This window comes from Juglans regia, chromosome 11 (assembly GCF_001411555.2).
Source record: "Juglans regia cultivar Chandler chromosome 11, Walnut 2.0, whole genome shotgun sequence".
Taxonomy (NCBI): domain Eukaryota; kingdom Viridiplantae; phylum Streptophyta; class Magnoliopsida; order Fagales; family Juglandaceae; genus Juglans; species Juglans regia.
The window spans coordinates 3877688-3903122 of NC_049911.1; the positions used below are offsets into that span (position 1 = coordinate 3877688).

Sequence of the window (25435 nt, forward strand, 5' to 3'; positions counted from 1 at the left end):
TCAAATTTTCAACAAAAATTATATTATAAAATTATATTCTAATAATATTTTAACTTTATAATAATTTTTATTCAACTTTTTCTCTCTCATTTTTCAAAATTAAAAAATACTCAACTTAAATTATCTCATTACTATTCACGAACTATCTTACTACTATTCATAAAATAAGCATATCATCTCACTCTCCATACGAGCCCTTAGGTTTCTTTCTCCTCATATCCTCAAATTTTTTATTGTTTTCGGTTTTTTCCTTTTGCTAGATTTGGTTTTCGATATGTAGTGATGTGGATTTGAGATGGTTTTGTAAATTTGTTATGGATTTAAATTTTTTTATGTGTTTTTTCAGCTAGGGGCAACCCCGTCCTTCAGGGTGCGGGTAGCACTTCTAAATTTGTGCTCAATTTTAATTTTAAGGTCTAATGCCGCAGAGTATGGCAGATTATGCATAGCAGCTCTCATTACCAGAGAAAATTTACATCAGTACACAGAGAATGGCGCGCGCGCGCACAACCAAAAAAAAAAAAAAAAGTCAACTCCGAGTTCAAACGTTAAAGAGCATCCAAATGTCAAGCAGTCAGAAAATATGTACAAGTATCTCTTAGAGCACAACAGATAAATATATATAGAAACATCTCTTCTAGGAACTCTAATCACAAAAGCTAACTGTTTCTACTCTCCATTATTCATTCGCTCCTCTGTGTTTGCTGCTTGTCCACTAATTTTGGGAGTTCATGGTACCGAAACCATGAAAGGTAGACAAGCATCCGAGCCAAGCTGAGAACCATGCTGCCATTCATCAGAACACTTGTTCAGTGCCTCGTTGGAGTAAAGACGAATAGAATACATCACCTCAGAAACAACTGACAGTTATTGAATGACTTTTCCTTGCAAGGAATCCACCAAGAGTATAATGAACATATTGCTACCTTAATTATGTTTGTAAAAGATATTGAAGAACCAAAAGAAAGTTTCCCCCTAGCATGTCAACAACTCCATGCCAACATAAAAGTGGACCATTCAAATAGAAAGAACTTAAGGAAACAACATAGGGCATCTATAGGAAACAACTTAATCTATTATGGAATAGCCAATCATTCTAAATTTCGGGTTTTATACCCATGAATGCTAACAGGGCAGGGCCTCAAAACACTCTACATGGCCACAAGAAATATCATAACAAACATATGACTACAAAAGCAACAAATACTAATTTTCTTAGCTGAACCGTTGACCACAGTATTGAGAATTTTACTTGTTCCATTCACAACATTGAATAGAAGTTTCAATCTCAGTTGACAATCTTGAAAATGCACAAGGAAGCTCACATGGGAACAGAAACTGATATTTAAATTAAGCACAGCAAAACAGACACCAATGAGTAATTAAAGATATGAAACAGCACAGAGAGACATATATAATAAAACACCAATTCAGTTAAGAGTTGGGTGCATAGGTTTTCCTCCGCCATAAGAGAGAGAGCTAATAATACAGATATTTTCTGTGGAAAAAAGAGATGACCTGCGCGGGGGGGGGGGGGAAGAGAGAAAGAAATAAATTATTGCGCATACAAAAATTCTTAAATTACAAACATAACAAAATTAACTTTTTGCTACCCAGTTGTACAGGGGCTGGTCAATAATCCTGCTCAATCCTTCTGACATTTAACAAGTCATTTCTTCTTGATCATGAAAACTTGGTTTGCTTCATTGCAAGTATTGGAAGCACAATAACACTTGCCGTTTGGGGCAGGGGCAGGGGCAGCAACCATGTTAAAAAGATGTTTTCCTTCTTGTTCAGCAGCAATAAACCCATAGTATTTTCAGGAAGTGATGGATTAAACTCATTTTAGACATATACAAGACAAAATAGAACAAGTAATATCACTCTGCAGAATCCTTGATATTTGAGAAAACAACTAAGTCTAATTGCACAATATGAGAATGGTGCTTAAGGGTGTTACAATATATCAATGCTTACCATCGTAGTTAGGTTCAGATTTAATTAATATTTTAAGTAAAAAAAAATTAAGGAATTTCTTTGTAAGTAAATTTAATTAAAGTAATTATACACATTTTATCGCATCTTGTGGACAAAATTGTACTGACATGAATTACTTGTAAAAAATGTACTGGCATGAATTTCATTTTGTACATGATATGGGTCATCTGAACAAACATTTGTATGAGGGGCTTCGCCTTTCCAGGACAAAACAATGAATTAACTGGATAAAATGCTCTGACAAATCTATAGTAATAAAATTTGTTTAAGGGTATATATCTCGTTGGTAGGAGGCAAGGTAGAGGTAGAGAACGAGTGGAGCTGTGGAGGGTCTAGGAATTCGAAGGAGCCCCTGCAGGTTTTTTAAATAGAGTAAGAAAATATTCAATATAAGAATATGGTGAAGAAGGATAAATGAGTTGCCTAAAATGAAGGAGAAGGCTAACAGGTGGGCTGCAAGAGCAGCATAATCACTTAAATCCCTAAAAATAGCCTTTCTAGTTTATACATTCTTCTCATGCAAGGAAAGGGAAAAATAGTATGCTCATTCCCAAAATAAATAAATAAAATGACTCAATTTCCAATTAAAGGACAAAATTAAATTCAGATTTTAATGCTATTGCTTTTTGACAGCCCTAATCTGCTACCTCTATGAGAGCATTGTGAATGCTTTCTTTAGCTCTGGTGGTACAGTTCTATGTGTAATGGGCATGCCTGAAGATTGACATTTTAAGGTTTAAGTCAGAGTTGTTTATTGATGACAAGACAAACTTACCACCTACGTAGTATCAAATTAGCAAACACAAACTCTGCAATCACGCACACGTCAGATAGGAGAACTAACAGTACATTACAACTAGCAGATGAAGTAGACATTAAAAAGGAAATTGTAGTCCGTAGGAAATTACCAAGAGCTTTCAAGCCATCAAAATAGAACGGATAAAGGAAAGCAAAACTTACCTCTTCAATTAGAAAGAAGGTTGCAAGTGAAACCATCGCAAACAAGTTTGTTTACTGCATCCCTGAACTTGGTGTAATCCTCGAATGTATTGTAGACTTGATAGGAGATCCGTGCGTACCCAGTTATCACGCCAACCTCACCATCTTTTGGTGCCCGGTAGTATATTGGCACTTCAACACCGAAATTCTCCCTCAAATGTGTCCTTAACTTTAAAGTGTCCGAATCATTCGAGATTGCCAAAGAAGCCGGCAACCCAACCATGATCATGCTTGCGCACATCTCCGGAGGACACCCGAGATTGGTCCCCCACGCTTTGGCCAACATCTGCCCCATCTCCACAGCATTATCATGATTCCTCTTCTTGATCCCTTCTATACCGCCTTCAAACCTATTAACAAAGTCCAAAGCTTTTGGAACCACCAATTGTGCACTGTAGTCCCTAGTCCCAATCCAAGCACTTTCCACGGCCAACCCACTTCCATACTCATGAGACACAACAGGATGATGCAAGTCCAAGCATTTGGGCGAGCCCCTACTATACAAAAAAGCAATGGAAGGTGGGCAAAATAACCATTTGTGCAAGTTGCTCGTATAGAAATCGGCCCCAATGTCTTGCATATCAACATCAGTGCACCCAATGGCATGGGCCGCGTCCACAAAAACCTGGTCAACACCTTCTTCCCTGCAAATTTTAACCAGTTCCTTCACAGGGATCACCACGCACGGCATGGAAGTGATATGATCAATCACAGCTAACCTAATTTTCCTCCCGTTCTCTTTCCCTCTCTCTAATGCCTTCCTAAACTCATGGATAATCTCATCGTTGGAATTAACAGGAAAAGGCATTTGTACCTCGATGACGCACCCACCTGCGCGCGTGACATATGCCTCGATGGATTTCTTGACAGCACCGTAGGCGTAGTGAAGCATAATCGCGACATCACCTTTGTCGAAACGGCCCTCGGCGAAGGCCCAGGCGGTACGTTGGAGGACGATGGCAGCAGCAGTGGTGGCGTTGTCGACGATGGAGACTTCGTCGACGTGGCGAGCATTGATGAGCTGTTTGATGACAGTCCTGGATTTTAGAATCCCCTCCTTGAGGCAGTTGAAGTAGAAGTGGTCGGGTTGGCGGAGAAATTCAAGCTGTAGGACCTGTTGGTCCTTGATAACGGAGGTCGGACAGCAACCGAAACTGCCGTTGTTGATGCGGGCGACGGAGGGATCATGGTGGGAGAATTCCGATTGGATTTCAGAGGGAGTGATGAGGGAAGTGGAAGAAAGTTTGGGTTTTTTGGGAAGGTGGTGGATATGGGAGTCACCGTTGAGATGGTTGGAGGCCATGGTGCGCAGGGTTATGGTTAAGGTTCGCAGAGGGTTAGAGCCTAGTGGAGTGTGAGCAACAGAGAGAATGGGTAGAGAGAGAGAGGGATAGCCAGAGGCAGCAAAGCTGCAAAATAGATCGGTACGAGGAAAACTGGGAACCATGGAAGGTCCCCAGACAAAGGTCTCCGCAATCGTGCAATCTGACAAAAGTGGACCATTCGATTGAAACCAATGGTGGAGATCTTACCACGTAATCAATTCGGTTGAGGTTTCTTCCCACATCGGTTATCCGCTTCAAAATGCCTCCTTTCACAACTTTCTCGACCCTCGACGGATTACGGGATTAGAAAGTGCAGAAAGACGGAGCCAATGTTCCTCGTCCTCCTCAAAGCCATCGAAAATCGTCGATACTTCTCTCAGCCACCCTATATTTTCAGTCACATTCAAGACCATGCTTGATTATCTCATTTTCCCCGTCAACTTACACTTTATTTGGAACTCAGACAAGTTTTTTAAGACTTGTTTTGCTTTTGTTTGAAACATATCTTCTTATGGGTCTGGTTGTATTTGGAAATAAGGGAAAGAAATAGAGATGTCAATATAAATGAAATAGATATGAAATTAATGGAATATTCTTGAATAATACTGAAAATGACTGTAAATGATAAGGGGTTTTTGAGGAACCCTAGCCTCCAGTGTTCTTGCCAAATTCATACAAGATATTCCATGACTATTTCTTTCTTCCATTCTCTCATATATTCCCTCTGTCTATCACTAACAACTTTCTGGCATACATTGACATGGCATTCCCCAAATAACTGAATACGAATATAAAATAAACCTACTACATATTCCTACTGACAGTAATCAAAACGACACGTTCTAATTAGGACTCCCTTAAACGGTGCGCTCCAAAAGGGCCTCATTAACTGCTGCTGCATTTTGTCTTTTTATTCTCCCTGTTAAAAATGACCTCGTTTGACTTAAGGCTTCTTACTTCAATTCAAGACCCAGCTCTTTCTCTCCTTTGTCGAGCCTTCACGAAGTCCCCAAAGTTAAAGAACATTGCTCACAAGGTGTGGGTAGAGTTCCTGGAATTTCCAAAGGGACTCCCAGGTATTGTCGACGGTCATGGCTCCTACCCATTTGATAAGGACTTTAGAGATGGCACGATGACCATGACGCTTGACACAGTGGTCCATAATGCACTCGGGTTCTGGCTGAATCTCGTTGTTCGCAGTGACTGGCGGCAGAGAGGGAATCAGTTGGGTCTGGACCCCTAATTTCTTTTTTAGGCACGATATGTGAAACAACGGGTGGATCCGAGAGGAGTGTGGTAAATCAAGGCAGTAAGCCACCGCACTAAGCCGTTGGATCACTTGGAATGGCCCGTAAAATCTCAGTGAAAGTTGGAGATTGTGACGAGGTGCCACGGATTTCTACTGATATGATTGAAGATGGAGGTAAACCCAGTCTCCAATCTTGAATTCTCGTTCTGTTCTTCTTCTATCTGCATATAATTTCATACGCTGTTGAGTAAAGTTGAGATTTTCCTTCAATAATTGCTTGATATGTTCTCTGGTTCGTAAAAGGTGGTCCACAGAGTCATTATTTGATGTGCTTAGAATGTAAGATGTGAGCCTTGGGGGTGAATAACTGTATAGGGCTTCAAAAGGAGAGACCTTTGTAGATGTATGGTAGGAACTATTGTACCACCATTCTGCCATAGATAGCCACCGAGTCTAAGTCCTTGGTTTAGCCCTCAGCGTAGCACTTGAGATAACACTCCAATGTTTTATTTAATGCCTTGGTTTGACCATCAATTTGGAAATGGTAGGCTGAGTTATAGTTCAGTGCAGACCCCTGTAAAGTGAACAAAGAGTTCCATAATGAACTCAAAAAAAGAGGATTTTGATCAAAGATGATAACCTCAGGGAAGTCATGCGTTTTGAATACCTGGTCCCCCTTGGACAGTAGGTAACACACTTCCTTCCTCATAATCCTTGGAATCATAAAAATCCTCATTTGACTTCTCATCTTCCCCTTCATCATACCCTTGCAACATACATACTTTGGGGCTTTTACATACATGGGAGGGGTCCCATTTCTCTTCACAATGGTAACATAATCTTTTTTTTTCTCTCTCTCTTTTCATCCATCTTCGTAGAGAAAACTCTCTTGGTAGAGGCTGCATGTTTAGGGGCTCGGTTATGACCTTCACCAGAATTTACCCCTTGACCACCACCTGATGATGATGATTTGCTTCTTTCCATCCACGGTTTCATTGTTTTCTTTGTACTGACCAGATATTCTTCTTGTATTTTTGCGAGGCCAAATGCAGCACTCAAGTTCACCGGATTAAACATAAGGAGTGGGAGGCAGATCTCGTCTTTGAGGCCACTAAGAAAGTAGCTCAACTTGTGAGTCTCTAACCTTTGTAAGCTGTTATTGTTGAAGTTTGCTTCAGCCTTGTGATTGCTTCCATGGGGTCATCGTAAGCGGTGGTTCCAAATTACATTTGGAGGGCTTGAATGAAGGTCTGCCAGTATGTAAACTGTCTAGTATCCGCTACATCTTGGTACCAAATCAATGCCTTTCCATCCATGTGATATGATGCCATGAGCAATCTTTGAGCCGGATGTGTTTGATGAAAGTCAAAATAGTGAGATGCCTTAAAGATCCATCCTGCTGGGTCTGTTCCATCAAAATGTGGAAAATCCAGCTTGATTCCTCTCTGCCCATGCCTCCAATGGTCATAGTTTTCTGGTTCCAATTCTACAGGTGGTTCACGATGAGGTACTAGGTTCTGGGTAGCAACCATAGTAAGCATCTGCTCTCTAATCTCATGGATGCTCTGCTTATGTGACTCAACTTGCCTCTGTATTCTCTCTTGTTGTTGCTTGGATCGGGTGCCCTTAGCCACTAGAATCAGTGTCTCTGGATACCAATTGTTACGGGTCTGGTTATATTTAGAAATAAGGGAAAGAAATAGAGATGAAAATAGAAATGAAACAGAGATGAAATTGATGGAATATTACTGAATAATACTGAAAATGACTGTAAATGATAAGGGGTTTCCGAGGAATCCTAGCCTCCAGTGTTCATGCTAAATTCATACAAGATATTCGTTGATTATTTCTTCCTTCCATTCTCTCATATATTCCCTCTTTCTATCACTAACAACTTTTTGACATACACTGACGTGGCATTCCCCAAATAACAAAATGCAAACATAAAATAAACCTACTGCATATTCCTACTGACAGTAATCAAAACGACACGTTCTTATTAGGACTCTCTTAAACGGTTTGCTCCAAAAGGGCCTCATGTGCTGCTACTTTGTTTTGTCTCTTTATTCTCCCTGCCAAAAACGACCTTGTTCGCCTCAAGGCTTCTTACTTCAGTTCAAGACCCAACTCCTTCTCTCTTCTGTCGAAGCCTTCACGAAGTCATAACATACCTTGTAGCATTTTGAGCCTATTTTATTTCATTCGGATTAGTTTTGTAACAATCAGGTAGCTTGCACTTCTTTTAACTAATTCTATTTTCCAGGAACTGGCTTGCTTAGGTATGTCTACTTGTACATCAAAAGAAGTCTCACAACATGGTTTAGATGAAGCAGTTACAAAACTAAGAGCTCAAGGTTTATTATGTTATGGAAAAGGCTTGGCTTCGGGTTTTTGTTTTCTTCAGCCCATATAAGATATTGTCGTAATTGCAGTGTTAAGAGAAAACAAAGATAGAAGCACACCGGGTGTTCGATGGAATGCCTCACTTGAATTCTATTGCTTGTAGAAATAATAACTTGACACTGATGCTGGGTTCAATCAGATACCTACTACTATCTGTGCTACAACAAATACCAGTACGGATTTGAAGAGTTTCTTTGTATGAAATGCCTTAAACGATATTGTGAAATGAACAAGGCCGGGGCATGCATGCGTCCAAACGCATCTTTTTCAACAAAGTTTTGGACGCATTGGTTAATTCCTAAGGATCAGTCGATCACAAGGATAAAAAGACTAGTATACTATAGGGTGGGCAGCAGGGCCCCGCCCCTACTGCCTCGCCCCGCTTCCACTCCACCCCCGCATGGCGGGGCGGGCAACCCTACTCCGCCCATGCGGGAGCGGGGCCCCTCACCCTGCATCTAGGGCCCCTAACGGGGGTAGATGACCGGGAGGGCCCACCCCCGCCCCGCCCCCACCCCCATTTATATATATATTATATACATATATAAACATAAATATATATTTATATTTTACAAATTATGTATATATAAATATATATTACAATTTGTTAGACTTGTTTACAAAATATGCATTGGCAAATTTAAAAACTAATACACTACAATTTACACAAAATATTCACTAGCAAATTTAAAAATTACATAAATTTTAAATTATAGTCATATTTACAAAATTTAAATTTATAATTTGGATCTAAAAATGTATTTTTAATTATTTTTACACTTATAAATAATTTTTAAATGAAATAAATATAATATTTTTTTAAGTGAAAATAGGCCGGGCGGATTGAGCGGGGTGCGGGGAAGGGGTGCCCCTACCCCGTAAGGGCCGGGTAGCACCCATAATATATTGAATTATATAATTTTTAGAGTAAAATTCTCTTTGGATAAACTATATTTTCCATTTCTTATATAGACATTTTGTCATTTAGATTTTTAAATACCACCAACTTTAATTTTACTATTTTCTTAAACATCCATTCTCTCATAAATTTAATCATTTAAGCTTCCACAAATCAAAATTTGAAGTCTCTGAATTCAATCTTTGATTATTCATTTATTTTATTTACATAATTATTTGTTGTTATAAAAGTTGTTTTTTTCTTATCTAAAAATAAAATTAATAATTTTTCTCCTAGTACATTTCCTTTTTTATCCCAAATAAATTACATATTCTTCTTCCTTAAGGTTTTATCGTTTCCGCTGGTTCGATTTGGTTGTAGTAAGGCTGTGTTTGGATGTTGAGATGAGTTGAATTGAATTATGAATAATAATATTTTGCAAGTCCTATTGAGATAAATTTAACTTTTAAAAGTTGATATAAATTTAACTTTTTAGGTTGAAATATACGAAATAAGTTGAGATGAATTTAATTTTTTATAAAAAATTAAAAAAATAATAAATCTCATCAATAATTAATTTAACATAAATTAAGATGAATTAAATTTGATTCAACAATCAATTATTTTTTCTCAGGTGCTTTTTTTTTTTACCCAACTTAAAGATTTACTTTGATTAGAAAGTTTAATAATTTTCTAACTTAAATACTGTTGATACTTTTTACTGTTTAAAAAGAATACTGTTATTAAGCCTTTTTTTTTATTATTATTTTTTTAAGCAAGTTACATAATATTTATAAAAACAGAGTACATAACATTTTAGTAGCAGGAAATTAATAAGTTACATCATTGGGTGGGTCCTTCCCGCTATGGAATTGCAGTAATGAAGGGAGAATTTGGATTAGAGAGATGTTACCAAAGGCTTGCGTTGTCGCTGCCCATTGCGCTAAGTTATGCGCGCATCGATTTTTGGATTTGATGTCATTGATGATCGGGGCTCATGATCCATTCTTGAACTGGAGAGGTATTTAAAATTGCTTGGATAGTGACTTGTGAATCTCCTTCGAGGATAATTCTTTCCAATTTTAACTTTTCAACTTCTTTAATAGCCATTAATGCAGCTGATGCTTCTCCTACATTTGAACTTACCCTGCTGATGAGATCAGTTTTAGCAAATAATAAAGTCCCATTTTCGCCCCAGCAAAGAGCTACAAGGATTGATCCCTCTTTTTTAGTTGCCACATCAAAAGTTATTAGTTGATAGCCAATAGGGTGTCTTTCTTATGTTTCTTCAATCTGATTCTCTTGTCTTGCCCATGCTCTGGTATGCTGATTAGAGATTTTGATCACTGATTCAACGTATGCTGAAATTGAGGGTGTTACTAAATTATGCTCAAACTGATTTCTTAGGAACCATAACTGATCCATTGCAATTGTAGCAAATATTTGAAAATCATGCAGCTCTTCCTCTGAGATCTTCAGTGTGGGTGTTGGATTAATGATGATGCTAATCCAATTAGAAATTGATTGACTTGCAAACTGAGAGATATCCAATGGCCACTTTGATTGTCTCCATAGCACTCTAGAAAAAACACATTTTAAGAATAGACGAGGGAGATCTTCAGCTTCAGTTTTGCAAAGGGGACAATAGATTTGGTCTTCATCTAGTGCAATGGCTTTGCTGATCTTTGTTTTTGTGGGGAGAATATTGTGGCATATCTTCCAAAGGAGCATCTTTAGTCTATCTTGTAACTTCATCTTCCAAAGGGCCTTCCAGTTAACGGCCAGATTATTGGTAGAAGCTATACCATTCTGCTGAACCAGGGCAGCATAGGCTGATTTTACCGAAAAATTTCCAGAAGTATGATGAATTCATTGAAGTTTATCAGGTATGCGTTGGAAATTTTGGTTGGCTAATGGGATTTTTTGGATCTCTCTGATAGTGGTTTCCGAGAAGAGAGTATTGAGAAGAAGGGTGTTCCAACGTCTTGGCTCATCTAGAGTTAGCTTTGATACAGTCATAGAGTGATCCACTACAACATTAATGGGATCTTGTAGAAGTGAATTGACTGATAAGGTAGGTATCCAAGGGTCTGTCCAAACTCTGGTGGTAGCTCCATTGTTTATCTGAAAGCATATGCTTGATCTGAGGATATCTCTTTGTTTTAGTAAACTTCTCCAAAATCGAGAATCAGTAGCTTTAGGAGAAACTTCTAGAAAGGAGTGAGATTTCAAATATTTCTTAGAGAGAGCTTCTTTCCATAAGCTGGTTGAGTCGTTGATAAGAGCCCATGCAAATTTTGAGATGAGAGCATAATTGAATATGGAAGTCTGTTTCAAGCGAAGTCCTCCCATAGATTTTGGTAAGAAAATGGACTTCTAGGATTTTGGGGTAAATTTCTTTATTTGGTTATCATCATACCCCCCCACCAGAACCTTCTTATCAAAGAGTCAATTTTTTTTGCCTTTTCTTTTGGGAAGAGGAATGTGGATGTAGCATATGAGGGTATAGAACTTGCCACCGATCTGATAAGAACAGTTTTTGAGGCTTGTGATAAGGTTTTTGTCTTCCATCCTTGGAGTTTGGCTTGGATTTTTTCAATGAGATCAGAGAAATTTTTTTTCCTATCAGCACCATTTTTAAGGGGGAGACCCAAATATTTAGAGTTTGGGGGAGAGATTCTGAAGTCAAAGAGAGATTTAACCACATTGATGGAATTAGAATTAATGTTGCACTAAAATGGAGAGAGGATTTTCTTTTATTGATATTTTGCTCGGACCAATCATTATAAGAATCAATACAATCTGCAAATGCTTGGGCTGTTTGATGGTTTGCCATACCAAACAGGAATAGATCATCAGCAAATAACAAGTGAGAGATGGAGGACCCTTCTCTTGATAGTTTTATGCCTTTGAGAATACCCTGATTTTCTTTCTGGATGATAAGCCTAGAGAGAACTTCAGAGGCAATGATGAAAAGAAAATGAGATAAGGGGTCTCCTTGTCGCAGTCCTCTCGAAGGATGAAAGAACCCATGGGGGGATCCATTGATAATTATAGAGTAGGAGACAATTGAAATGCACTCTTTAATCCAATGAATCCAATTATGGTTAAACCCAAGGTGATGAAGAACATCCAAAATAAATGACCATTCCAAAGAATCAAAGGCTTTTGCCATATCTATTTTGATGGCCATAGTTCTATTTCTAGTTCTTCTTTTATGCATGAGATGAAAAATCTCTTGGGCCAAAATTGTATTTTCTTGAATAACTCTGTTTGGTAAGAAAGCAAATTGAAAAGGAAAGATGATGTTTGGCAGAACTGTTTTAAACCTATTAGCAAGGATTTTTGCTATGATTTTATAGCAAACATTTGAAAGGCTAATAGGTCGAAATTGATTTATATTATTTGGATTCTCTATCTTGGGAATCAAGACCAGATTGGTATGGTTCAGTTCTTTTAGAAGTTTCCCTTGAATGAAGAAGCTTTTAACAGTAACCAAAATATCTGCTTTTATGATTTCCCAAAATTTTTTGCAAAAAAGGCCAGTGAAACCATCTGGTCCAGGTGCTTTTGCTGAAGGAAGATTTTTAACAACAAGAAATATTTCCTCATCAGAAGGGATTTGGCAAAGGAAACGATTTTCAATTTCAGTTACTTTCCTTAGAAAAAGAATATCCAGATCAACAGAAGGTGTTGAATTGGAAAAAGTAAAGAGATTTTGAAAATGGACCAGGACAGAAGATGTGATAAAAGATAGATCAGAGGTCCACTGGTTACTGCTGATTTTGAGGCACTCAATATTGTTATTGCGGCGCCTGATGACAGTAGAGGCATGGAAGAATTTTGTGTTTAAGTCCGTAGTAGTGAGCCAGGTAACTCTGGATTTTTGGCGCCAGAATGATTTTCTCTAATGAGAAGTTCATGAAAATTTGCTTGCAGGTCCAATTCCAAGGAGCTTGAAGAGGAAGAATTGTCTTGACCTTGAATCAAGGAGAGGGCCTCAGATAAGGTTTTTATTTGAGATTGGATATGACCAAAAGTTTTGATGTTCCACTCTCGAAGTGTTTTCTTTGTAAGTTTGAGCTTTTTTGAAAGGATAAAAGAGGGCGTACCAATGAAAGTGGAGTTCCAAGCTTTTTTTATAATGCCAAAAATAGATGGATCTCTCAACGAAAATTCTTCAAATTTAAAAGATTTGGGAAAAGACTTTCTATTTGAAGTGTCCAGGAAAATAGGAGCATGATCTGAAGAGTCTCGGTTAAGAGTAGAGATGGTTGCCTGTGGAAACAAATTAAGCCATCTTGACATGATATAATTCTGTAATAAAGTTTATTAAAAATTAAAAAAATCATAAAAAATTAAAAGGATGAACGAAAATATATACAAAAAAAAAAACTAAAATTTTAAATTCTTTTTGTCTATTTTATATTTATATTTATATATTTTTTTAATAAATTACGTGCACTACCTGATGATGTCACTAATCGTAAATTTTGGATGGTGAAATAGCATAACTGCATAAAATGACGGGTGCACATTTCCCACAGTTAATATTTTATTCAGTAAGGCCCACATGCAGTGTGAAGTGTGCATGTCTTATTAGTTAAACTCAATAAGAAAAATGATTTATCCACCACATTTTTTCAATATTTTACATAATTATATTTTAAATAAGAAATATTTTTATAAAACATGTTATAAAAATAACATCATTTTATGAAAATGCCATCATTTTATAATATTATTATATAATGTATTATGTAATGTATTGAACTATTAAGTTTGAGATGGAAATTTATTTTACCTATTTCTCTTGGTAATTTATTATTAACAACTTCTTTCACTGAAAGGAATACTACATTCTCTATTTGCGCCTTGTCTCAAACAAGAGAAAGAAATAAACATAAAAATATTCATCGAGATTTACGATATATTTCCTATGGTAACTGGGGCATGAATTATGGTAAACAAACAGTACAAGCTGCAAGGTACATTGGTCAAAGTTTCATGATTACCTTATCCCATGCAAATCATTTACCTGTAACTAGTCAATATTCTTATGAAAAATTAATCACATCAGAACGTTTCCGCGGTCAAATCCATTTTGAGTTTGATAAATATATTGCTAATGAAATATGCGTTTGTGCATGTCTTAGAGCATTAGCATTGGTCTATGCATATGCATATGCAAAGTCAAATTTGCATATTATGACCCTAAAATCTTTCACATTGGCTTATGCATATCCAAATATTTAGCTACCTATGAATAGTGCTTATCCAAATTTGGATAACCACTATTCACCCTACAAATCATATTTAAATAATTATTTCTCTCTCCTCCCACTCTCTCTCACACAATCCTTTCATTTTCTCACTCCTTCAACAACAAAACAAACATTCACTTGCACATTCATTTTATTATTATAATATATTATATATATTTTTTTCATTTTATTATATTTTTAATATATTATTATTAAAAAATTATATTTTTTATTATTATATTTGTATTATTAATGTCAAATGTATGTAGTGGATGTTAATTGTAAAATATATATAAAAAAATGGATTTTAGCAAAAAAGTAATAATAATAAAGTAATAATATTTTATTATTATTTTGTCTCAAATATGCATAAGCCAATGTGGGAATTTTGCTTGAATGGCAAAGTGGATATGCAAAAGAGGTAATTTTGCATATGCATATGCATAAACCAATGCTAATGCTCTTATAGATCTACCAGTTATTGATTGGAAATGAGAAACTAATATTCGAAAGAAACGGATGCTTGATTACCCTTAACTTATTAGGGCAGGTTTGGGGTATAAGATAAAACACAAAATTCTCATCTCATCTCATAATTACACATTTTTCAAATCCTCATACAAAATATAATAAACAATTCAACTTTTTCAAATCCCAATACATATTTTTCAAATCACAAAACAATAATAATATTAAAATATAATATTTTAAACTTCAAAACAAAACACAAAATTCTCATATCACATTCCAAACCTGCTCTTAGAGCACTAGTAGTGGGCTAGCTAAAATCAAATTTTAACCAAAGAATAACTAAAGTGTAAAATAAAGTGTAGTAATGAGCTAGCTAAATGTACAATAATTTTAGTTTTGGATGAATGGGCTGGCTAAATTTATTGAGCCAATTGAGGCTAGTCAAATATTACTTTTGACTAAAATATTCATTCCCGCTTATCTCTCCCGCACAGTAGAAGAAAAATATTCACTCCCTCTACTTTTTTGGATAATTATTTTACTTCAGTATATATGGACTCTAAACAGTTCTGTAATTTTTACAATAAGCGCTTAGATCTTTCTTTTGGGATTTGCTCACAATATCAAAAGACCACTGAAAAGATAAACTAATTTTCTCTGTTGCTTCACTACAGGGTATGTTTTTGTTTGTATCTTTTGTGCGAAGTTTCTATGATCATCATTTGTGGACACTGTATCCAACATCTATTAGTTGCGGTAGGGCTCCATACTTCTTTTTTTATATATATCTTTTATGCCCTAAACTATGAATTGGTTGGTGTCCCATGCTGGTGCATTTGATGAAAAAGTGTATTTTGTAAAAAAGTGAACGATCCATTGAGATGAAATGAAAAGAAAAGGTTTCACAAGAACACTTGAGTTGAAATTAATGAAATTGTTGATGAAATGTTATGTTTTATAATGGAAGAATATAGCCATTGAAGAATTATATCTGTTAAAAAATATAGTCGTTGGAAAAATATAACCGTTGAAAAAATTCAAATTACAATTAGAATTAAAATAAATGAAAAGTTCAAAATCAATATTTTAATAGAATAGTAAAAGATTTGTCGAGCCTGTTATTTAATATTGTTGAAAAATGACTAGCTAAATTTGTAAAAGTAGATTTTTTAGTCAAATTTTAGCTAAAATTTATTGAACCCACTACTAGTAGTCTTGCCAAATAGAACTTTTTCTCCGTCGAGTCTCATCCACGATTGACTGAACTACAAGTAATTTTCCCCTAGTCAAATGCTGCCTGCATATTAGTCTGCATAGACTGCAGAAAACCAGAGCATAGAATCGTTGAAAAACTGGATCCAAAAGTCAGAAGATTGCTTGTGCTTTTGCACTGGGGAGATGGCCTGTGGTTTATGATTGTGAAAGCAAGAACCTTAGGAGACAAATACTTCGGCGTAAGTGTGACAAATAGTAAAATCCTTGCCCACAAAATTCCCACCAATGTTTCAGCGCCCAAACCTTTCCTGGGCCCTGGCAAGAGTTAAGAGTCAACTCCTGAGTTCAAATGTTAAAGAGCATCCAAATGTCAAGTAGTCAGAAAACATATACAAATAGCTCTTACAGCCCAACACACATTCACACATATATAAACATCTCTACTGGGAACTCAAATCACAAAAGCTACTTGTTTCTGCTCTCCATTACATTTGACTACAAAAGCAACAAATACTAATTTTCTTGGCTGACAACAGTACTGAGAATTTACTTGTTACATTCACAACATTAAAAAGAAGTTTCAATCTCAGTTCGCAGTGTTCAAACTGCATAAGGAAGTTCAAAAGGGAACAGAAAATGATGCTAGTATTTAAATTAAGGTTCGGTTTGGATAGTGAGATGAGATGAAATGATTTTAGATGAAAATTGAAAGTTAAATAAAATATTATTAGAATATTATTTTCTAATATTATTATTATTTTGAAATTTGAAAAAGTTGAATTGTTTATTATATTTTGCGTGAAAATTTAAGAAAATTGTAATGATGAGATAAGATGAAACACTTTCACTATTCAAATGGGGTAGAATAGCAAAACAAACACCAATGGCATAACTAATTAAAGATGGGAAATACTCTAGTCACAAAATGATTACACAAAAATAATCTCACAAACTGATGACTTGATGTGATTCGTCAGATTGTAAAGTTACTTTTATTATAAAATAGATCTAACGGATCAGATGAAGTCATATCAATTTGTAGGATTGTTTTTGTGTAATTCTTTTTGTGGATGTAGCAGTCCTGATTAAAGATACGAGACAACACAGAGAAAAACAATTTAGTTAAGAGTTTTCAGACTTATAAAAACACTCTAGGAAAAACCATTTGGAAAGATACCAGTAACTAACTACTCTTGCCAGGGAGAAGAATAAATGAGTTTGCCTAAAATGATAAATGAGATTTCAGACTCAAAAATATATATGGTGACATGATCAAAATCTAAGAGCATGTTGGAAAGATACTAGTAAAGCAAAGCTAAATGACAATCAACACTTGCCATTTGAAACGGGGCAGTGACCATGTTAAAAAGATGTTTTTCTTCTTGTTCGGCAGCAATCAATCCATAGTGTTTTCAGGAAGCCAGGGATTGAAATAATATTTAAAATATGCAAGACAAAATAGAACAAGTAATATCACTCCATGCAGTCCTTGATATTTGAAATAACAACTAAAGTCTAATTGCACATTATGATCAGAATGGTGCTTAAAGGTGTTACAGTATCACCGCTTATCATCGTTGTTGGGTTCAAATTTAATCAAGGTAATATTTTTTATGAGAAAAATATAATTAATGAATTTTTTATAAGTAAATTTAATTTCTTTTATTGGCACCGGGGTGTCCAAGAACAAAGTCCTAATTAATCTCAAAGGTGCACATACCCTCAATAAGGAGTTTCTAGCAAGTGCTCCTCGGATAATTCAAGAAGAATTCTCTCCGTACAAAGGCCCCAAAAAGTTGTTTGTACCCAAGAGGATTCAAACCTTAGACCTGGAGGGAGTATGCCACCAACACCAAGACCCTTACACATTTTCTCAAACATCAACGAAAAAACTGTACTAATATGAATTCCTGAAAAGTTTTGTACTTGATACGTACAGGCCACCTGAAGAAATATTTGTACGAGGGGGTTCGTTTTTCCATGACATAACAATGAATTAACTAGATAAAATGCACTAGTAAATCTATAGTAATAAAATTTGTTCAAGGGTATATATCTTGTTGGTAGGAGGCAAGGTAGAGAAATAAGAAGTGTTGTGGAGGGTCTAGGAATTCGAAGGAGCCCATGAAGATTTTTTAAATATGGAGAGTAAGAAAATATTCAATAGAAGAATATGATGGAGAAGGATAAATGAGTTTGCTTAAAAAGAAGGCGAAGTCAAACAGGTGTGCTGCAAGAGCAGCATAATCACTTAAATCCCAAAAAATAGCCTTCGTAGTTTGTATGTGAAGTTCACATACCTGGAAAGGGAAAAACAATATGCTCATTCCAAAAATAAATAAATAAAAACAATATGTATTTGGAGGGGAAGAAACGCAAGAGGCTTTGAAGACCAGGAGAAAACACTGGAAGAGCTAAAAGTTGTATTTTTTAAGTTATTGTTCTCATGGGCGGGGGCCATAGTTTGTAACGGTCTTAGTATCCATGATCTTCTTCTTTCTTTTGTAACTGCTAACTAGGCACTTCTTCATATATACTTCCTGTGTACTTGGGCTTTGCCTATTTTTATGAATATATTATCTTTGATTACTTATCAAAAAAAAAATTTCCAATTAAACAACAAAATTAAATACAGATTTTAATGCTATTGCTTTTTGACAGCCCTAATCTGCTACTTCTATGAGAACATTATAAATGCTTTCTTTAGCTCTGGTGGTACAATTCTACGTGTAATGGGCATACCTGAAGATTGATAATTTTTCAGGTTTAACAGATGGGTCAAATTGTTTATAGATGACAAGACAAACTCACCATCTACGTAGTTTCAAATTAACACATACAAACTCAGCATTCATGCACACATCAGACAGGAGAACTAACTGTACTGTACAAAAAGCAAATGAAGTAAACACAAGGAAAGGGAATTGTACGCTATATCAGGGGCTTTCAAGCCATCAAAAATAAAATGGATGAAAGAAAGCAAAACATACCTCTTCAAATAGAAAGAAGATTGCAAGTGAAACCATCACAAACAAGTTTGTTAATTGCATCCCTGAACTTGGTGTAATCCTCAAATTTATTGTAGACTTGATAGGAGATCCGTGCGTACCCAGTTATCACGCCAACCTCACCATCTTTTGGTGCCCGGTAGTATAGTGGCACTTCCACACCAAAATTCTCCCTCAAATGTGCCCTTAACTTTAAAGTGTCCGAATCACTTGAGAATGCCAAAGAAGCCGGCAACCCAACCATGACCATGCTTGCGCACATCTCCGGAGGACATCCGAGATTGGTCCCCCACGCTTTGGCCAACATCTGCCCCATCTCCATAGCATTATCATGATTCCTCTTCTTGATCCCTTCTATACCGCCTTCGAACCTATTAACAAAGTCCAAAACCTTTGGAACCACCAATTGTGCACTGTAGTCTCTAGTTCCAATCCAAGCACTTTCCACGGCCAACCCATTTCCATATTCATGAGAAACAACAGGGTGATGCAAGTCCAAGCACTTGGGCGAGCTCCGACTATACAAAAAAGCAATGGAAGGTGGGCAAAAGAACCACTTGTGCAAGTTGCTTGTATAGAAATCGGCCCCAATGTCTTGCATATCAACATCAGTGCACCCAATGGCATGGGCCGCGTCAACAAAAACCTGGTCAACACCTTCTTCCCTACAAATCTTGACCAGTTCCTTCACAGGGATCACCACGCACGGCATGGAAGTGATATGATCAATCACAGCCAGCCTAATTTTCCTCCCGTTCTCCTTCCCTCTCTCTAATGCCTTCCTAAACTCATGGATAATTTCATCGTTGGAATTAACAGGAAAAGGCATTTGTACCTCGATGACGCACCCGCCGGCGCGGGTGACATATGCCTCGATGGATTTCTTGACAGCACCGTAGGCGTAGTGAAGCATAATCGCGACGTCACCTTTGTCAAAACGGCCCTCGGTGAAGGCCCAGGCGATACGTTGGAGGACGATGGCGGCAGCGGTGGTGGCGTTGTCGACGATGGAGACCTCGTCGACGTGGCGGGCGTTGATGAGCTGTTTAATGACTGTCCTAGATTTTAGAATCCCCTCCTTGAGGCAGTTGAAGTAGAAGTAGTCGGGTTGGCGGAGAAATTCGAGCTGTAGGACCTGTTGGGCCTTGATAACGGAGGTCGGACAGCAACCGAAACTGCCGTTGTTGATGCGGGCGACGGAGGGATCATGGTGGCAGAATTCCGATTGGATTTCAGAGGGAGTGATGAGGGAAGTGGAAGTGGAAGTGGAAGAAAGTTTGGGTTTTTTGGGGTGGTGGAGGATGTGGGAGTCACCGTTGAGGTGGTTGGAGGCCATGGTGTGTGGGGTAAGGCATAGGGTTCGCAGAGGGTTAGAGGAGTGTGAGCAGCAGTGGGAATGAGGAAAGAGAGACAGAGAGAGAGAGGGCAAAATAGGCTGGTATGAGGACAAGTGCGAGCCATGAGAGCTCCACCCAACTCTTAACTCAGTCAATAAACGAGTCATATGGCGCCGTTTCGGACGTACTCGCGGCATGACACGCACGTGGATTTTGGTCTTGCTAAGGTTACACGTGTGTATGCTTAGGATAGATGCTCATTTCATGTTGTGTTTTTAATAGCTTTTTATAGGTGGTGGGGTTTTACTTTTTTTTTCTTTTCTTATGAAATGTTTGTTTTCCCGGAAAGGTCAATGATTTTGCAATTGCATTTGTCCCATCTCTCGTTGGGGAATATTCAAAGATTTATCTCTAACCTAACCCTAATTTATTTATTAATGAAATTAAGTACTTACAAGACCCCACATTATCACTTATTGATGGGATTTTCAAGTTTTTTTGGCACCATTATATTCCTCATTCACAAAAGAGAACAAATTAATGGGAGCAAAATTATCATGAGTGAGGTCAAGGTGACTGTGATTTCCATTAATTTGCAATTGCAAGTTGAAAACTTGCAAGACTCCCACTAGCGTGTAAAGGGTCATGCATGTCTCCTACATATGGAGAATCTGTTTTTATAATTGATGTCTACAGAAATCAAAGCACCCATCGACCTATACAATCATACAGCACAAGATCATCAAGATGCTTTAATTTATATTAGTTAGAAAGAAATTTATACAATTTTTTTTTTATTCCATTAATATGTATTTATGTAGAGTACTGTTATTCATCTTCATCTCATTAATTAATTAGCATGATGATCCTTTCATATACATCGTCAAATGATTAAGAAATTATTTATTATTTAAATATTTAAATATGTTAGTTATTTGATACATGATTAATATAGATGATAAAAAAAAGTGTGGTGATCTTTGGTTGAATGAAGAGGTAAGAAACTTGGAAGGGCATGAGGAGGAGAGGCTTATAAAAAAGGTAATGGAAGCTGTAGGCGCGCATCAAAGCCTATAAAATAAGTGAAAAACTCCACAATGGACGGTGCTTGTTTTAGGATGGAGATTTCGATGTTGAAATGGTTGGCTTCTTTCTCTTTTGTCTGCATTACAATGGAGCTGATATTACAATGCCCAATCTCCAAACCCTATTGGCTCGTAGTACTCCTCGATCACTTGCTTGGCTGGCTTTTGTGAACCTCCACGTATAGAAAGTGACAGATCATAATAACGTACTTGTTTGAATGTTTCCATGTCCATCTCGATCGGTCCCTATTTTTTTCAAGTTACAGATGATGTTCGGGATGATGATGATGATGCAGATGGATCAAGTGATTAAGCATAAAATGAGATTTATGTTGAAGTATTCATTTCATGATAGATATATAGTCATTCTCGTGTTTGTCGCTCTGACTGCATGGGACCTATCACTACTATTTGGGAAGAACGACGTCAAAGAGTTTTTACGTTGTTGCAATTGTCAAAGCGCTTTTGTTTTTTGGCCAAGTGTTAAAGCGCTCTTAAATGTGAAGATATGTACATCACTTGAAGTTGATGTTTTGGAATTAAAGCTTCAATGTCAACGGCTAGACCTGATTTCCATGCACTTTCAATTAATTGTTTCAAGGTAAGGGTCGGTCCGTTAGTTAGCGTACAACGGGTTTGGTTCGATGCTTGGTCCTGTGAAAGGCTAATCTTTTACGTGCCCTTCAACCAAGGAGTTCCAGCTGATCAGGCAGTCAACTTCGGGCCCTTCTGCCCCCTCTCCGATTGCCCAACCCAACGACAACTCCCTTCGTCTACTAGATCTCTTCAACTTTCCTTTCGCATTTCATGGGTTTGGTTATCCCTTGCCAACATACGCATCCTATATCATTATAATTGATTTCTCCTAAACAAATAGAAATCAAGCCGGCTCCACCATTTTCATTGGTATGTGAAGCTCACACATTTTTTTGCTGTATTTGAATGTTGAGTTAAGTTGAGTTGTATATAGTAGTATTTTGTAGGTCCTATTGAGATGAGTTTAACTCTTTAAGATTGAGATGTGTTTAATTTTTGAATAATGCTAGTATGCCTCCTCATTTTAACTGTTGATATATTTAATATTTTTATAATTTTTTTTCTTAATAGTTAAGTAATTGACTATTAGTGTATTGATTTTTTTTTTATTTTTAAAAAATGTTTAAATATGTTTAAAAAATATTTGAAATAAAAAGAAAAAAAAGTATAAATTACACTGGGCACCACACAGAGTGGGCACATAGAGGTGGTAGACTAGCATCACTTACTCTTAATTTTTTAGGTTAAAATGTATGAAATAGATTAAAATGAATGTAATTTTTTTTTATTATGAAAAGTTAAAAAAATAATATTCCTTCAATGATTGATTTAAAATAAATTGAAAATAAATCTTTTGCATCTCTCCCTACCTTTGCGTCTTTTTGGGCACTTCTAGGCGTCACTCCCCACCACAACCATCATTCCCTTAATTTTTCTTACTGTTGCACTTTTATGTCATGGTTTTTCGTAGTTATTTTGTATAGAAATATTACGTACAACCGGCATACACAATTTTTGTGCAACTGGCTGACAAATTGAATCCCACTTTATCCCTTTCCTTACTCAAAAATTCTACTTACAACCGACCTGCGAAACCGCCGCATCACCGCGTCTTATGTGGCATATTGCAAAACGACGTCATTAATTTAAATGAAGATGAAGTCGCCTCCATCCCAGTAGAAAGTTACAAAGCCTCCATCCCCATCCCCTACGAAGCCAGCCTCCATTAAATCGAAACCCTCTTCTCTGTCCCCATCGACTTTGTCTTCTACACCAAGCCTGTGGGTCTTCGTCTTCTCCTCGAACCCAAGAGTCATGAACCCACAAACCCATGAACCAGAGCCATGAATGACTACGATGCCAAGATGAATGGGGCTTTGCTACTGTTTATCACTTTGCTTCTTTTCTTAATTTCCTTACCACCACCACCACATGTACAGAATTTTCAGTACCCAAGTTTGTACTTTTTATTTTTTCTTCCACGCATTTAATTTTCATCTGGATAGATTATGTTCATCCATGAAACTGGCATTGGTGACATTCCACTATATTTTATTTTGTTTTCTACTCCGATCCCCCAAAAGTTTTGCTTCTTTGCTCTTGTATGATTGGCCGGGCGAGCTGGGTAGTGACAATGTATCAGTTTGGAAGAAAAGAACGAATAGCCACGAAACCCCCCTTCGGCTTCTCCATAACCCAAACTAAATAAAAAAAATTAAACTTACTTGTGCTTAGCAACTCAATATTCCATTTGTGGTTAACTAATTGTAAAAGAAGAGCAATCTTATGCAACTAATTGTGAGGATCGTTGGGCTGATGCTGCAACAGAAGCTTCTGGGATGACAACAATAAGAGAGGGGCCTGGGGTACAGTGAAATTGATAGAGAAATAAAGAGAGTTGTAGAGAACAGTTTCGTTTTTCATTGGATGGAAAAATGAAGGGGAGAAAAAGAGAGAGAGGTAGAAAGATAGAAAAAAGAGAAAGTGGGATCCACTGTATCAGTCGATTACACGCCGGTTGCAAATGCCGGTTGTACGTAGCAAAGTTGTTCCTCACTCTCTCTCTCCCCATTCCTTTTTCCGTCTATCAATGAAAAAGTTAGAAACTTGATTTAGTGCCGACCTGCCAATGAAAAAGCCTCTCTCTCCCCTTTCCTTTTGCTGCCATTGTTTTTCGTTCTCGTCTTTCAAATGAAAGCTAGTCAAAGCTCAAATACACATAAAGACAAGGTTGGCTCAGTTTGATGTGTTAGCATTTCACAATCTCATTTTTATTGATTCGAACATATGCAATCTCCTTCCCCTCCACTTCATTCCACACTAACACAGTTCATCGGGGGTATTACAATCTTTCACGTTGATGCCCAACATCTGGCATTCTCTCTATAACTTCCTCTGTAAATCTCTTCCCACTCTCTCTGAACCCAAATCTTAGGGCTTTGGAGAAGAACGAGAGCGGGCCAGTAAACCCCCTTCGTCTGCAGTCTACGCTCCTCTTTAAGCTTCTTCTTTATCTCTTTCTAGACTCAGTCGTCACAACTGTCGTGCATTGATCACTCTCTTTTTTATTTTTTTCTTGGTACCAGAGAGTAGAGAAGAGTGACATCGAAGTAGGAGGGAAATGTTGCTAACCGTCGACAAGTTCGGGAGGCCCTTCATGGCAATAAATTAAAGAGCAGGAGCAGAAGACAGGATTGGGAGGCTTGGATGCTCAGAAGGCCAAAACTTCCTTAGGCAAGCTCGTCGCTCACCCCCTCCATACCTCACTGAGACTCAACTCTATTGTTTTTGGACTGTGCTTATGAACATGCTCTGGGTTTTTGACTTTTGGAAGATTAGGGAATTTTGAAGTTTGATCTGTCTACAAATTTTAATTTATACTTATCAAAAAGATTGTTTACGAATTTTAATTTTTATGGAATACTTTACCTAAGATTTTAAGTATTGGTTGCCTGGGCAAGATAAATGACTCGAATTTGTTATTTTGAATTGAGCACATCACTTAGTATTGTTGATTCTCCATCAAAGTCAGAGGGTAATGAAACAGAGGATCTTAATAAGTCCATAGACAAGCTGCATATTGAGGGGTAAGTTATTTGGGCAAGTTGGAAGTGGATGTTTTTCACTTTTTGTATATTATCCACGTTTATTTTTTATTTACTTTACGAGTCTATATACTTACACTTTCAACTTTTGATGGTCAGCTCCCAAGCAGTGGGAGGAACCCAGGCTAGTGCTCTGACCGCGTGCCTATTGAAAAATCAATATATGGTAAATTGTTGAGCTTGCTCGCTAATTGAGGGGGGAAGAAAAAGAAAAGTAGTGGGGGGAGCCCAGCCTGGTCTCTGGCCATTGATAAGTTGCCGGCAAGCTAACCACTGAATCTCCTTATCACAGATCTTGAGAAAGTAGAAGAGGGAGGAGGGGGAAGGGGAAGGGGAGAATGAGTGAAATTTGAGAGGGAGAATGACAGGAAGAAGAGGTAGGAAAAAATTGAGAGAGAGTGAGAGGGGGGGACGAAATGAAGAGAGAAGGAGAGATGCTAAAAAATAAAATTTTTTATTCATCCAGTTACACGACGGTTGTCCCAGTCGGTTGTAAGTAGAATTTTTCTTTTAACAATTATATTGACACAGTTAGAATTAGG

General features: G+C 37.1%; 2 protein-coding genes across 4 annotated transcripts; both read right to left on the bottom strand.

The window, feature by feature from the left end:
* Window positions 1-430: 430 nt before the first annotated feature.
* Window positions 431-4776, bottom strand: LOC108987902 (probable L-cysteine desulfhydrase, chloroplastic). Of its 2 annotated transcripts, none has more exons than XM_018960960.2 (2): window positions 2959-4775; window positions 431-786 (listed from the first exon to the last, which is right to left on the bottom strand). In XM_018960960.2, the coding sequence occupies exon 1, from the start codon at window positions 4442-4444 to the stop codon at window positions 2963-2965; it is 1482 nt and encodes a 493-aa protein (XP_018816505.2). In that variant the 5' UTR covers window positions 4445-4775; the 3' UTR covers window positions 431-786; window positions 2959-2962. The 2 variants fall into 2 exon arrangements, with proteins under 2 accessions (XP_018816505.2, XP_018816506.2); XM_018960961.2 differs by lacking the exon at window positions 431-786 and adding an exon at window positions 2086-2350 and having other exon boundaries at window positions 2959-4776.
* Window positions 4777-15597: 10821 nt separating this feature from the next.
* Window positions 15598-20393, bottom strand: LOC108987909 (probable L-cysteine desulfhydrase, chloroplastic). Of its 2 annotated transcripts, none has more exons than XM_018960977.2 (2): window positions 18813-20392; window positions 15598-16137 (listed from the first exon to the last, which is right to left on the bottom strand). In XM_018960977.2, exon 1 carries the CDS (start codon window positions 20362-20364, stop codon window positions 18817-18819), a length of 1548 nt encoding a protein of 515 aa, XP_018816522.2. In that variant the 5' UTR covers window positions 20365-20392; the 3' UTR covers window positions 15598-16137; window positions 18813-18816. The 2 variants fall into 2 exon arrangements, with proteins under 2 accessions (XP_018816522.2, XP_018816521.2); XM_018960976.2 differs by having other exon boundaries at window positions 15686-16161; window positions 18813-20393.
* Between the last annotated feature and the right edge of the window lie 5042 nt (window positions 20394-25435).